The 15,518-nt window shown below is 33.9% G+C and overlaps 2 protein-coding genes across 3 annotated transcripts; one reads left to right on the top strand and one right to left on the bottom strand.

Moving 5' to 3' along the window:
* The first annotated feature begins 1,738 nt into the window (after positions 1-1,738).
* On the top strand, positions 1,739-6,482 carry LOC121243965 (G patch domain and ankyrin repeat-containing protein 1 homolog). Of its 2 annotated transcripts, none has more exons than XM_041142023.1 (4): positions 1,739-1,923; positions 2,095-2,148; positions 4,139-4,261; positions 6,185-6,482. In XM_041142023.1, exons 1-4 carry the CDS (start codon positions 1,855-1,857, stop codon positions 6,296-6,298), a joined length of 360 nt encoding a protein of 119 aa, XP_040997957.1. In that variant the 5' UTR covers positions 1,739-1,854; the 3' UTR covers positions 6,299-6,482. The 2 variants fall into 2 exon arrangements, with proteins under 2 accessions (XP_040997957.1, XP_040997956.1); XM_041142022.1 differs by having other exon boundaries at positions 1,763-1,923; positions 6,167-6,482.
* A 272-nt stretch (positions 6,483-6,754) lies between these two features.
* Positions 6,755-14,540, bottom strand: LOC121243963. The gene is made up of 10 exons (XM_041142019.1): positions 14,230-14,540; positions 12,751-12,985; positions 12,522-12,608; positions 12,249-12,418; positions 11,376-11,515; positions 10,706-10,883; positions 9,987-10,608; positions 8,818-8,930; positions 8,422-8,665; positions 6,755-7,164 (listed from the first exon to the last, which is right to left on the bottom strand). Exons 1-10 carry the CDS (start codon positions 14,391-14,393, stop codon positions 6,937-6,939), a joined length of 2,181 nt encoding a protein of 726 aa, XP_040997953.1. The 5' UTR covers positions 14,394-14,540; the 3' UTR covers positions 6,755-6,936.
* Positions 14,541-15,518: the final 978 nt, after the last annotated feature.

The raw sequence follows: 15,518 nt of genomic DNA, 5'->3' as shown, positions 1-15,518 counted from the left end.
ACATTTAAAAAAACCTAATTGTCAAGAACGGTCTATACCCTCATTGACCAATCAGTGGTCAATCATTCAAAAATGCGTCAATAAATTATGTGGTAGCTTAGCCCAAGTTGAAGGAATGTATCCAAGCAGTGCGACTGAGCAAGAAAATGTATAATGCTTTTTCCTATATTTTGTGGTTCTAATTATTACGTATTTGCAATACTTTTAGTTGTATCTTGTTCTACTATTTTGTAGATTGATAAGACAAAAATCTTGTATAAAGAAAACCAAAAACATAAGTTTAACATGGATCATTGTTGAAATTTATTGAGACACTAATCGAAATGACAAACACATATGGACCTCATAAAAAGAAAAAAAATGGGACAAGTTCAGATATTACTCAAAACTCAATACCTTTAGGGGAATACATGGAAAATGTGTTTGTCGATTGTGAGAGACCTCCGGGCAAGAAGGTTGAAAAAGCAAGAGAGAAAGAAAGAAAATGTAACGAAAGACAAAATATAGTAATTAATGAGGCCTTAAACCAAATGAATGATGATAGGAGGACTTCTATGATGGAGAGAAGAGAATCACAATTGAAGTATGAGAATGAAAGATTTCAGTTACTATTTCTTAAAAAGAGAAAACTTGAGTTGAAAATTAAGATTGAAAGAGAGAGATCTTACTTGGTAGCTCTTAAAAAGAGAAAAACTGATATGGAAATTATGAACTTGGATATTGATTTCATGAATGGTTTGCAGCAAGAATATTTCCATCATCTTCAAATGGAGATCATTGAGGAACAAAGGGATAAGACTATATCTTGTACATAGTTGTATGTTTGTACGATGGTATTTTGTAATTGTTTTGATTGTGGTGATATATTTAGGATAATTTTTGTACTGCTGGTTGTACCAAATTACATCATTTTTTTGTGGAGATAGTGGTTGACATATGGAGCTACCAAGTCCAACTTTATGTAGTTCAAGTTGTATTAAAGTCAACTTTGTGCATTTTCTATTAAGTTGATTTTGATACATGAGGTTTAAGGATAAATCTGTATGGAATTTTTTTTGGTTGGAAGTTGAATGTGTATGAAATTTATTTTGGGACAATTGAATTTGTATAGAATTACATTATATTAAGTTGTGAATTTGTATGAAACTTATTGGACTTGGAGTTGAATTTATTTGAGTTGGATGGCCTATTGAGTTTTTTTGCCTTCAGGTAGTGTAATTTGACTTGAATTTATTGGACCATCCACATTAATAATAAACTATCTAGATGCATTAAATAAACCATATAGATTTATAGGAAAAAAATTATAAAATAATGAATATTTTATTATTATTTGATTTAAAAATGTATAATACAATGTAAGATAAGTTCATTATACGCAAGATCAATCTTTAAAAAAATGTAATTTTATATATGAAGATACATAAATCACTACCAATAGTCTATCATCTTCCATATAACTATTAGAGCAATCATGTCATATTATGATTTTAATATAATTACTTACAAACATTTTATTTAGAATGTGTTTAGATGTTGAAGTGAGTTGAGTTAAGATGATAAAATATTATTAAAATATTATTTTTTAATATTATTATTATTTTAAAATTTGAAAAAGTTAAATTTTTTATTATATTTTATATTAGAATTTAAAAAAATTATAATGATAAATTGAGATGATTTGAGAGTAGTTTAACATCCAAACAAACCTTAACGTTTGATTTGTTAACTGTTTACATCTGCTCATTCCACCTGTACTCGTCCTCGCCACCGCTGCTCGAAAAACCACGTGTAAAAGCAAAGTACTTTTCAATGTAGTTGCCCAAAGCCAAATCATTTGAATCGAGAGAAACCATGGCCATGGGAGGAGACTCTTCCTCAAAAGATGGTTCATCCATTGACTCCTCCAACATTGGTTTTCTGGTTCGTCTCTCTCTTCATCTTTCTCTTTCTTCGTTGTTCTTTTTATCCCTTCGTGGTTTCTTTCTTTTATTGATTCAATGATTTATATCTCGCTCTATCTCTGCCGTTTGAATTTGTTTTTGTAGAAATTGTTATTGTTCTGGGGTTGTAAATATAATGGGATTTTTGCAGCTATTGAAGAAACACGGTTGGAAAGAAGGTACCGGTCTTGGTGCTTGCGAGCAGGTTCTTTCGTTCGTTCTTCTTCTGTCTTATTTTTTATTTTTTCAAATTCGAAAATTCATTGTTGTTTATTCGCTTCCTTGAAAATGCATTTTGAGGTGGAGTTCGAATGTTCTATAGCTCGGGAAGAAAATCTTCGTTTGGTAACTAAAATCATCTCAACTCATCATTACAATTTTTTCAAATTCCAACACAAAATATAATAAATAATTCAATTTTTTAAATCCAAAAATAATAATAATATTAAAAACTAATATTCTAATAATATTTTATCATCTAAACTCAACTCAACTCAACTCAACTCAGTTCAATATCCAAATGCAACCTAGAGTTCTAGGTTTAAGCTGGCTGGAAAAGATTGAATTGTGGTAAATAAAAGTTTGCTAGAAGCTAGAATATGGTAGCAGGTTACTTCAGTGTTTTTCGGGTTGGTAGGATTATAGTTTTGTGGTAGGAAAGGTCAGGAAGATTCCCGTGTACTTGGGCTTTTGCGTATTTATACGATCATTAAATCTTATTTACCGATAAAAAAAAAATATAGGTCAGGAAGTTTTGTTAGTTTAAGGTTTCATTATCGTGTAACCAATTAACAGTAACCCACCCGAGATTAGAAATATTAGAATTTTTTGGTTTTGTGGGTTTGAGAGCTAATAAAAATTATAAAATATTGATTTTGTTAGGGTTCTTATGCTTTGGATTTAGGGTTTTTAAGGTTTAGAAATAGATGTTTGATTGCAGATTCTAAAGGATTGATTAGTTGCGGAATTTTTTTTTGACTAGTAAGAAAATTTATTGATCCTCATAATTAGACATAGCCCAAGTATACAGGTAGTATACAAGAGAGAAACACCTAATTACAATCTACGAGCTAGAAAAAGCAGCATAAAAATCATTAAAGGTAATCCCCTCTAATACAATAGCCTTAGCCTAAAGTAACAAAGAATGGAAAAATAAATCTCTAATCGGCCCCAATGAACGTTCTATATTTTCAAAACAACATCCATTCCTCTCAATCCATATGTACCACAAAAGACTTCACACCTAGATAGATAGATTTTAGGCTTCACACCTAGATTCCTTGGGTTCATGCCCAGAATTTTCTTGGCTTTACCCTTTCAAGTAGGTTTGCATTTCACAAACCTCAGAAAGGTTCGTGGCTTTTAAATTTTTACCTAAAACAATGAATACAGGCAGGTGAAACTCCTTTAAGGGAATTGGATCGAATCCATTATGCAACAAGCTTAGATGTTCTTCTAAGCTTGGTTTGTTTAGGTATTGAAATTGTCAAAGGGCTAAAATGAACCAATTGCAATCAAGTTTCATGTATATCTCAAATGACATTTCCTCCCCTATAATAATGGGTGAATGGTGAGGTGAAGGGTTCAAGATCTACCAATTGCGTGTATAACTTAATTATCAGAGAAAGAAAAAAACTTCACCTGTCGTTTCCTAATGCCAGCCAATAAATATTTGATACACTAGTGTTTAAAGGAGTAGAACATTGGTGAATGGATCACGCCAAAAGGCCATATATATGGGTGTTGTGCTGTTGTTGACACGTTTATTGCCTGAATTGGTCATGTTGGAGCTTCCTCTACTTTTTAGGTGCTAAGAAATTACAAGTATGACTTTCCTTATGTAGTAGCTACACCATCAGTGTTAGTCTTCTTTTGGAATGTTAGTTTTCTTTCGTATAATTTGTAATTTTTATGGGCTAAATTACATACAGTGGGTTGATGATCTTAAAGGCATGTGCACAGTTATATGCAATTTTTTTTATAAGAATAAAATTTTATTGATTGAACAATATGCATAACTCAAGTACAAATTTAAAGGCACCATTTCTTTGATCCTTCTTTCCATACCTCTTTGTTCAACTGGTCTGCACCTCTTTTTTCTGTTCTTTTTTTTTTTTTTCACCCTGTAGCGTCTTTACCTATAATCCCAGTTTCTGGGATGGAAAATGTAATTATTTTCTTTATTGTTTAAGCAGGGTAGGTTAGAGCCTGTACAAGCATATTTGAAGAATAATAAACGAGGCCTGGGAGCAGATAAAGTGAAGATGGTAGCCAAGAAATCTTATGTCACTGCTGCATCTAACGAGAAAAATGACCAGGTGAATTGCTTTATCCTAAAATTTTATTTATTTCTTTCTTTGTTCACTTTTATGGTTCATTTTTTCTCTCTCTTTTTGGTCTGTGGGAATTGCTAACCTTGAAAAATATATAAAAATGTTATTTGAACAAACCTGATCTCAAAAATCCAGAACATAGTTCTAGAATGGAGGGTTGTTTTTGCAAAGGGAAATTTGTTTATATTGATTTGTCAAGTACACTCAAATATGCTTTTGTGGCAGGAGAAACAGGCTTAAATGAGGGGTTGATGGTAGAAAAAATGTCAGTAGTTAAAATTTTGGATGCCAATTATTTTTTTTTATAAATAATAAAACTTCACTAAAAAGCGCAATAGGCCCTACCTAAGTACACATGATGCATACAAGAGAGTCCACTATATAGAATGGATGAACCTACATGATTTTCTTGTATCTTTAGACCCTCATGCGTAGGTGTTGTTCTTGTATATGTCCTGTGTACTTGGCTATGCATATTTTAATAAAATTGTTATTTACTGATAAAAAAAAAAGAGTCCACTATCTAGAATGAGGAAGAAATACGAGAAAATCATGAAATTTGAGCTAATTAAAGTCTGTAGAAGCTATCCAAAGGAAGAGATTATTGAAAAAGAAAGTTTTGAGCTCCTCCAACACCCGTTCACAGTCCTCTAAATAAAATTGCTTTCCCTCTAAATACATCATATAAGGCGATTGAATGACAAGTTGAATGTTCAAAAAGGAACTCTGTGTTTGAGATCCAACACTTAACTACATCCTACAAGGAGCAATAGAGGAGCTAGTTGCTCTCCTTCCTAAAAGTTTCCGTTATACGTTTTTATACAAAATTTGGCAACAATTTGACCTATCCATCCCTCAGCTCAATATTCCTAGCAAATTTTCACATGTGAGGAGGGTCCATTGTGTGGAAGTTGGTTGAGTATATATTCTTGAGATTACACTATCTAGACCACAGAAAAATAGCTTATCCTCGGTAGAAAATAATGATCTCCAAATTTGTTTGGAACGTAATTTGTTGAGTCAAATTAAGTAACACCCTTTGCTTTTAAGATCTTGTCGTTCTTTTTTCTTTTATTTTTTATGTTGTCTTGCATGGTTTCATGGGTTTGCTGTTTCGGACAGCTGGGTGGTCAGTTCTAAGTTTTATTTTACCCGTATTTCTTTCAAGGCATGTTTTGCAGTTGGATCTTCATTTCATTGACTTTTTTATTTGCACAAGTCCGAGGGTTATAACTTTTTTTTTTTCGTTTCTAAATAACATTTGTTTCGAAGTTTTGTTTTTTAAAAAAACTTTATAAACGGTAAAGGCACTTTAAGAACTTAGGCTCAGTTTGGATTGATTGAGAAATATTCTCAACCCATCTCATCATTATAACTTTTTTGAATTCCTGCATAAAATATAATAAACAATTCAACATTTTCAATTCTCAAAACAATAATAATATTAAAAAATAATATTCTAACAATATTTTATTCAACTTTCAACTTTCATCTCTACTCAACTCACTATCTAAACCTAACCTTGAAGTTGTCAATATTGGAGCCGGATCAAATATTGGACTAAAAATTAACTTTTTGAATATTTCAAAAAGAAGAAAAGGGAATGAATAAAACAGACTATTCACGGTATTACTTACTGGTGCTGGTACATATACGGATTGTTAGAAGATGCTATTTTGCCACTCGGTTGGATGGTTTTGAGTTATTGGCTTACAATTTCGAAGCGATGGCTAAAGACAGATTGTGATTAAATTGCAATGCGACTGATCAAATTGAAATATTCGACTTACAGCGTTCGGCCTTGATTATTCTAATTGCTTTATCTAGTTTTTTTTCCTCAAATCGTTCTTTTCCATTTCCTGCAAATTACTTGTATCATTGCTAATCTAGGATAATTTGCCTTTGAAGAAATGCAAGACACTCTCAAAGAGGATGAGGAAGATGAAGGAGCTGGAAAAGCAGTTGCAGGATAAGGAATTTGAGCGGGCCTTTTATAGGGAGTTCTGGCCAGATAATGTTTGATGGACAACGATCCACTTGCAACTATTTAACAGCTCATTTTATAATCAACCAGTGCACTTTATTGAAAATAGTTTTAATTTTACCTAACTACCTTTTATTTCAAATAGAATTGTAAAAGAATAGTAGAAAATTTGTAAAACCATGATTTTCCTGGTTGTATGATGTATGCACAACATTAGATTTATTGCTCTCTCTTGTCCCTAATTTAAAGAGGGTCCCCAACCCCCGGATTGAATCTCAGAACTTCCAATTTCCCACAAGAGTAGAAAATCTCATAATAGCTAAAAAAAAAACTGTCTCAGGATAGGTCCTCCGCTTTCATTATGCAGGTTCAAAACACCATTAAGACAAACTTTATGAAGATCTCATCTCATAAGAGGGATAGAAATCTCATCACATAAATTTCATACCCAATTCAACCCATGCACGCTAGTTTAGTGATCCGCACACATGGAATGAATCAAATTCAATTTATTCTGGCTCCAAATGTGAGGGAATATAGTTTCCTATTAACATACAAAAAGGGGTACCGCAAGAACAAATATAATCAGCATCTTAACTATGTATTGACATGAGCACATCGTAGCCAAGACTGTCAACTGGAACTGCAGTTTCACTTTGTCGTTTACAAGCAATTCTCATTTCTTTTTTTTATCGTCATCAACTTTAAGGAGCTGGACGGGAGCAGCTGGAATTTTAACCCACCATTCTTTAACCCGCCTAACCCACCTGTCGCTGCTTTCTTTCCTATATGGCATTTCCCTTGTGAAAAACTCTAGAAATACTAGTAGAACTACGTATCTTAAAGGCACAAACGCAAATGCTGCAGCCATGAAAACCAGCAGTAGAGCAACCTTGTCTGTGGCCTGAAAATGAAAAAATCAGATAACAATATAACCTAGCAGGAGCCAGAGAAAAAAATTCCTACTAAGATTTGTGTTCAAACAAAAAGCTTAAGGTCTTGCTCATTTGATTATGTGACCTATACAAAATTACTAAAGATCTGCATCTTTACCTCAAAACGTGTTATTAGAATGCAAATGTAGAGAGGGAACACAACTTCAATGCTTTTTCAAACTAACTTGATTTTCAGTCTTCGCCATTATTCAGAGGAATGCATTTTTTGCAGTTTAAAACTATAATTCTCTAAACAATATTTTTTGAAGTTTTAATCTCTAGACAAATATTTTGGTGCAGTATTTCTCTATACAGTATTTCTAGACAAATGTTTCATATAGGTTACAATTTAACATTATTCAGTGCACAACCGAGTTTAGTCCTTATATACCACATGTCATGCCTGCAAAGTGGCAAGGAAACCTGAAGACCATGCAAATGAAGTATGTTTTTTACTCAGTTAAACCCCAGACCCATGTAACGGTTCCCATCACAAGGGATCTGGTAAATCATTAACTTTTCACCAATGGGACGTGTCCCCTAGAAAACATTTGCACCCAAGGGGCCTAGACTTGGAGGGGAGCACACCAAAAAGACCAGGGCCCTTACCACTTGGGGAGTCAAGACCCCTCAAGTGGAAGTTTCTAGAGCAACCTCTAGGGTCAAAAGGCATGTGTGTCGTACTTAGAATATTACCAGGGGTTCCAATGTCAGTTATAGACACAAGAGAACCCATACAAGCATGTGTACATGAGAAGGCAGAAAAGCATAATGAAGAGATGGTTGAAACCCAGAATATGGATACAATTTTTCTTCTCTTCATTTTAAGGAAAAGAGATTTTAGTCCTCAAACCTCATGTCATGCCTGCAAAGTGACAAGCTTATGACTTACAAGAACACTCAAGTCGAAGTTTCTAGAGCAACCTTGAGAGTCAAAAGGCATTTGTGTTTGTACTTTGAATCATACCAGCGGTTACAATGTCAGTTATAAAAACAAGAGAAATCATACAAGTCTGTGTACAAGTGAAGGTAGAAAAGCAGAATGGAGAGATGATTAAAATTCAGAATATGGATAACAAATTTCTTCTCTTCATTTTAGGGAAAAGAAAAAGAGAAGTTAAACTGGTATCCACTTTTTACTGTATTTTTATTCTTTTATAAGAATAAAGAGGACCCATTTTTACTGATCTTTTATATAGGAAACAGAGCATGGTTTGGGAATTTACCTGTGGAGGTATGGCAAATAAGAGAGCCCTTATCTTCAAGAGAATAATATTCCCAGCTTGAATTAGTGCTTCAACTTGAGTGATGGCTTCTTGCAATGCCAGCAGCTGCTCTACAGCATTTCTATTTGGGGGAGGTGTTACTCTGAAGGTTGCCAATGTCTTCCCTCTATTAAAATGCTTGCGCCAGAGCATGAGAATCGACATGACAAAAAAAATAGCTGGCAACATGTATCTGATCCACTCCCTGCACGTCATATTTAATCATTTTGTAGCCAAGATTATACATTTACACGAAATTATCGGTCCACTTGTGGTGCAATGTCAGTGTGCTGGGTCAAGGAAATATATATCAATATGGAACTCAAGTTTGCAAAGCTCCAGCCAAGGACAAGTTACCTCAAAATAGTGTAGCCAGTCAACACCAGAAAGACTGTTGATTTAGTAGGGTCTTCCCATGAGGCCAACAGTTGAAGCCGTCTAGCTGACTCGATAACTGGAAACAGTAGCTCCTACAACGAACAGAAACAATCATTTTATGATTAAAAATGGAACTTTCATCATTATGAGCTCCAAAAATGTTGTCTCCAAAGAACCAGAGGTATCACAGAAAATAGAACCCTAATGAGCATGCAATATTGTAGTGTGTTATGTGCTTAATAAAATCCTCTCCAAATGGTATTCCATTAAAGCTTATGTAATAAAAAAGAGGAAAATGCCATTCTCACCGAGAGTGGCTCCCGAAAAATTCTCACCGATTTGTCCTTTTTCTTTTTCTTTTTTGCTTAATGAGTTTGTGATTTTTTTTATTTTTTAAAATGTTTGAGGGGTTTAAAAAAATGAGTGAAAAAAGCCAAAAAAAAAAAAAATTTGCCTTGTTGTGAGCGGTGACTGGTTAGAATCCTCAATGGCTCTAGCAGCCCCCTAAAAAGAAAGAAAGAAACAATTATGTAATCTTCACCACCCATATTGTGCAATTTTTAACATAAACAGTGCTTCCTTAACCTATTCCACTAGATTATACAGTCATGATTGCATGGTTTAGAGAAAGTGTTATTGCCTATGCAAAATCTAATGATCAATTTGGCTGATAGCCTGACAAAAGTAAGGAAATAGGTACCCTGATTTTCTCCAGTATGGAAACCAAGAGATACCCAATGTCCGAAATTTGAAAAGATATACCATGTATACCCAGGCACTGATAGTATGTAAGACAACAATTTATTAATAGTAGTAAATAGGCATAGCCCAAGTACACATAAGGTATACAAACAGCATACACCTAGTTACATAAAAAGAAGCTAGAAAGAGTTACAAGAAAGTCATTGAAGCAATATCCATTAAGTACACAAGAGATGCCCAAAGAAATAAAGTATGGAAGAAGAAACTTCTTAGCTCGTCCGGAGAACGCTCCTTGTTTTCAAAACTTCTGAGCTCATTCCCCCTTTTTCTCTCCTATGTTTCCCATTGCCTCATATTTACCAAAAACCAATGGAAATAAAAGAAAGTTACTGGTGGAATTTTTTTTTTGATCGGTAGGTTACTGGTGGAATATAATCATAACTAACCTTCATTACAGCAACATTTGTATCAATTCCTTCCACCTTCACTTGGTCCACAGTCGCCTGAGCAGCTTCAGCCCTCCCCGTTTCCAATACTGACTGTTTCACTGCCATTTCCAAGGGATTTATCTCTCCGACACAAACTTCTCCAACCATTACTACTTCTCCATCTAGATTTGCCTCTTTTTGTAATGTGAATCCCAATCGATCTAGAGTCAGAAGTGAAACTGGGGACAACGTTGGCTGCCATTTTGTCGGGGACAGAGTCGACCATCGCTTTGCACATGCAGTCCCAGTACCATCATGATGGGTGGCACCAACATTCAGAAGTGCCAAGCGACATGACAAAGTTTCCAAAATCGTATCACCCCCTGGAAGACTTTCAGCCAGGTTGAAGGCAAGTAAGGTTTTGTAATGAGATGCGGAAAAGTTGGAGGCTTCTCTAACTGCACGAAATCGGAGTATGCCTATAATAGCCCTTGCAAGTACTTCTAATTTCTGAATCCCTTTAAAGTTGTGTTTCCTAATAAACCTGTGTGCATGCAGGATCTCAAGACATACATCCAACCAATAGTCACGGCGAGAATTGCCTTTAAATTCAGGAAACTCCAAATAAACAGGCTCTGCTCTGTAATGGGAGTATCAAAGAAAAAGAAAACTAAAAATCAGGGCAAGGTAATGATTTAGATGTATAGAGAAGTTCTTGATTATGTATGATAACGTACATAGATGTTGACTTGTACATCACAGCTTTATCAAAAAGACGAGCACCCAGCGGTCCAGTCAACTCAGGTTTTATGACTTGCTTCATGTCTGTTGCCAGATCATATCTAATGGCTTGATCATATAAACCAACTCCCAATGACTCAAAGTACAGAGCATTGTTGGTCAGTGTCAATCGCCCTGGGCAGACAAAAATTCAATACACAACATTGTCTGGATAGAAACTACTGATTAGAAATTTTGGGTTAACTGAGTTCATCACCCTAACCAGTCCATTACTACATTGGGCAAACAAAGTTATAGATCATATAAATAAGCATTGAATTTACAAAAAATATATAGAAGCTTTTGGTAACTTTGGGCAAAAGCTGATGTTGCCCTGACTGAGACCTGGCTTTAAGAAGTCATTAGGTACCATAGAGATTGGAGGACAATCTGGCCAGATAATGTTAAGAAAACATCACTTATTATAGAAGCATTATGCACAGGATATTAACACTGCTGATACACCAGCCATATAGGTGCCTCATAGGCATCACATGGAGGAGTGTGCTGTGTCATGGATTGAGGTTTTCTCCTTTCTTAGGATCCTATTTAGGCAGGGGCTTATGTTTCCAACTCAACAGTGGACATCTAGGTTGATTTTCCACTAGCAGGAACACAATGACTTACCAGGCCATGCAGAGATTCCAACGTGTTGAAGAACCGGCTGAGTCGGAACAGTACCATCAACATCAATGACAATTTCCCCCTCAGAAAGATGAAGATTTCCAATTGAAGAGGCGAATGCATTTTTTGCAGACTTGATAATTCTGTGGAGGGGTCATGGTATGATTAATATTAAAATAGTACTTACTATTCATTTATAGAGTCAAAATACCTTAAGAGAACACAAACACAGAAGAAGAAACATATTATTTATAAATGGACTGATTTCATTTTAAATTTTGTCTAATGATCATAGTTTCTGCTGTGATACAGTATTAATTGAATTTCAGTATCATATTTTTTCCCCTTAAGAGAGATAGTCCATCAAAGAAAATTTAGCAATATATGACTGATCTTCAAAATACATTTATTTTCCTATCATTTGCATGTGATATTCATCTGAAGACTTCTAAACCAACCATATGAAATTACTTAACTCTTGAGTAGTTTTTTTTTTTTTTTTTTTTTAACTAATAGATTGAGTAATTCAAACATTCTGTATCCCCCCTTTTCATTGCACACAATAATTTGAATCTTAAATTAAATGAAGTTTACACTTCTGTCTAAGTTAATGGTGTCTGTTCTAGTTCCCATCTTACCATCATGATCGATGGCTTGTATCAGCAATATACTCAAATTGTGTGGATAAAGTAAAGAAAGCCTAAACTGATAGTGGCAATTACAACCATGTTAAAAGAAAGAAAGTGCCAGGAAATATCTTAACCAAATCATTCACCTTTTTCAACATACTGAGTGAGTTGAGAACAGCTTTAATAACACTCAGAACTTCAGTTCACAGTTCAAACAATTAATACCACTCAAGAAGCAAACTCATACTTGTCAAGGCTTCGAATGTATTTGTCATATACAAGAAAATGAAGTCGATGTCCTGAAGAACTTGTCAGTGCATCGAAAAGATTGTGAACAGTTATTATATCAGCAACAACAGCACAAACAGGAGCTATTCGTGCAAAAGCCTCTCGACCAACAGTTTTCTTCTCATCAACCTGATGGAGAGAACACAAGTAAATGTTGATATTCATGCACATGATACCACTAAAATCTGCTACTTGCAGACAGAGAAACAAGGAGATTGATGATGAAAAGAACCTGAATTGCCATAGTCGTAGAATTTGAATAAAATAGTGACCAGCCATCGTCACCCTCTACTTCCTCATTACTACAAGAAGCATTTTCCTACAGTTGAAAAAAGTTTAAAACAGGGTTATCAAGACCCTAAAAACTGAAAGATTTAGCTGCTTTCTTCAAATGGATCCTCTAATAAATAATTCAATATATCTTTCAAATATCAATGGATAAAAAATATGAGCTGTCTCACTTTATCTGGTGTTTCACTCTCAATATTAGGAGCTTCCCATGCAAGCATCATGTCATACGTCAAATGACGGAATTCCTTGTCACTCAAATAATCAGGACTTTTAATCAACAGATTAAGTGCTTGATACGAGCAAAATTCCAGAAAATGCCTAGCATATGTCAAGATATTTTGTACACTCTCGGGTAGCTCTGTCTCAAAACAGTGCAGTAAATCTTCAGTGGGGACTTGAAGGATCCTACAACAAAGTTGGATGTGTTTAAAGACATGAATTCATCATGAGAAAAACTGGTTATGAAGAACCGTATCATTTATAGAACAAAATTAATTATTATGTTATGAGAATCCACCTATAATGCGGGAAAAAATGCTTTACTGGAAGAGGGCACCCTGCCCAATTCCATTCCTTGTCAATGAACACTTAAAACTGACCTGAAGGATATGGCTAACGTGCTATTTATTTATTTATTTATTTTGGTGAGCATATGGCTAAAGTATTAAACATATGACACTGAGTTCTGGACACACACTAATAAAAAACAGAAACGCATATGTACAAAGAAAACTAGCGGATCTACTTTGAATTAGAAAACCGCAAAATGTTTATTGGAGAATGATGGTGATAATCCCCCTCCTCTCCATTATCACGAGCTGGTGTAGACTGATGAAGCAGTTTTACATAATGGTCCTCAATTCTGCTCACATGAGAAAGGCTAGCTGAAGAGCTTTTATGTAATTTTGTAGTTAGTTATTTGTTTTTGTCCTTGGCTGAGGTGTATAGTTTTTAGTGGCTTAGTTAGTTATTTGCAGAGTGTAAATATTCCTTCCAGAACGTGAAGGAAGCATTGTACAGAGCACTACATATATCACCTTCTCTGTAAACGTTTTTGATATCGATTTCAATGAAGAATATACCAAGTTCTTCTTCATTCTGACATTTTCTTCTTTCCTTGCTTATTTTACTGTTTCTTACAATGTTGAATTTTTCGGTAACTTAAGTCCACCTTATGTCTAGTTAATTTTATAGCCTGTTTGGATAGCTTAAAAAAAGAGTCAAGTTGATTGTATGGCCTTTAAAGTTCAGCCCAAGTTTCCAACTTTGATGAATCTGAACTTCTGATGACGACTGAAACGGCATTTGATAGCTCGCATTTTTTTTTTACACAAATCTAAAACGCAATAGGCCTACTTTGTAGAGAACATAAATTGTAAGCCATGTATTTGACTTGTAAGCCGTCTGTCTCCCCAACTGAAGAAAGATTTCAATCCAGGTACTTGTAAAATGGAACTCAGCATTTCTAGCTTATTGTAATAAATTCCCAGTAGTGGGGGGTGGGGGGCATATATACTTGAGTGCGCGTGTGTGGGTGGGTGTGTTTTGAGACGCTCAAAAGAAAGTACCCTAACCCTAACATGCCATCCAGGAAAAAGACTGATTTAATGATAACTAAAGCAATGGAGAGAGGGAGAGAGAGAGAGTACTTGGAACAGCGAAACACGACGGAATTTGCAAGAGCGGAGAGCTGAGGAATTGGATCGGGTGAATCGGGTGGCGAGTCATTCGACCTTTTGCGATTGAACACATAAGAATGGCTTCTCATCAAGTTCTCCAAAATCCCCACGACCTTTGCATTCGCATTCTCCATAAATTATCTCTTTACTTGTTTTTTTTAAAAGAAAAAAAAAATCAGTTCACAATGAGAAAATAAATTCTTTCCTTCGCAAACTTGATCCTTAATTTCTACAAAATTTGCATCCATTTCACGGTTTCCGATCCCTCGTCTCTTCCTTTCTCAGTGGCCTAGGTACTTATTTGCGAAATGTTTTATTGAAACTTAAATAAAATGATGTTATAATATAATTTTTTAATATTTAAAAAAATTAAATTATTTGTTATATTTTGTGTAAAAATTTTAAAAAATTATAATAATTATATGAGATGAGATAGTTTAATTTTGTATAACCAAACCAATCATAACCCTCTAAGAATATTAGCATTGGTTCATGAATACGCATATGCAAAATCACCTCTTTTACATATCCATTTGTCATTCAAGTAAAACTTTTATATTGGCTTATGCATATTTGAGATAAAATAATAATAAAATATTATTTGTTATTATTATTAGCTTTTTTCTAAAATCAATTTTTTTATATATATTTTACAATTAGCATCCACTACATACATCTAACATTAATAATACAACTGCAATAATAAAAACTATTTTTTTTATATATTATATTAAAAATATAATAAAATGTAAAAAATATATATAATATATTATAATAATAAAATTAATGTGTATCTCAATGTTTTTTGTGTTGTTGAAGGAGGAAGAAGAGGAAAGAATTGTGAGAGAGAGTGGGAGGAAAGAGAAATAATGATTAAAATATGTTTTGTGGAGTGAATAATAGCTCTTCAAATTTAGATAAGTATTGTTCATAGCTAGTTAAATATATGGATATGCATAGAGTATTCACATTGATCTATGTATATGTATATACAAAGTCATATTTGTATAATATGAACCTAAATTCATTTACATTAGCTTATGCATTTCCTTATATTTAGTTAGTTATGAACATTACTTATCTAAATTTGAAGAGTTATTATTCACTCTACAAAATATATTTTAATCATTATTTCTCTATCTTACAATACTTTTCTATCCTCTTCCTTTAACAATACAACAAATATTCACCTGCACATTTATTTTATTATTATAATATATGATATATTTTTTTTCATTTTATTATATTTTTAATATAAT

The sequence above is a fragment of the Juglans microcarpa x Juglans regia genome, chromosome 8S (assembly GCF_004785595.1).
Source record: "Juglans microcarpa x Juglans regia isolate MS1-56 chromosome 8S, Jm3101_v1.0, whole genome shotgun sequence".
NCBI classification, from domain to species: Eukaryota; Viridiplantae; Streptophyta; class Magnoliopsida; order Fagales; family Juglandaceae; genus Juglans; species Juglans microcarpa x Juglans regia.
The sequence above is the reverse complement of the archived record's forward strand: the minus strand, read 5'-3'. Positions and strand labels throughout refer to the sequence as shown.

Bases quoted from the DNA above. Each gene is read 5' to 3' on its own strand.
- LOC121243965 (XM_041142022.1), top strand. From the start codon at position 1,855: ATGGCCATGGGAGGAGACTCTTCCTCAAAAGATGGTTCATCCATTGAC. The intron at 1,924-2,094 runs GTTCGTCTCTCT...GGATTTTTGCAG, and splicing joins CCTCCAACATTGGTTTTCTG to CTATTGAAGAAACACGGTTG. The intron at 2,149-4,138 runs GTTCTTTCGTTC...TTGTTTAAGCAG, and splicing joins GTCTTGGTGCTTGCGAGCAG to GGTAGGTTAGAGCCTGTACA.
- LOC121243963 (XM_041142019.1), bottom strand. From the start codon at position 14,393: ATGGAGAATGCGAATGCAAAGGTCGTGGGGATTTTGGAGAACTTGATG. The intron at 10,609-10,705 runs GTACGTTATCAT...CTCCCATTACAG, and splicing joins ATGTACAAGTCAACATCTAT to AGCAGAGCCTGTTTATTTGG. The intron at 7,165-8,421 runs GTAAATTCCCAA...TTTCATTTTCAG, and splicing joins TATTTGCCATACCTCCACAG to GCCACAGACAAGGTTGCTCT.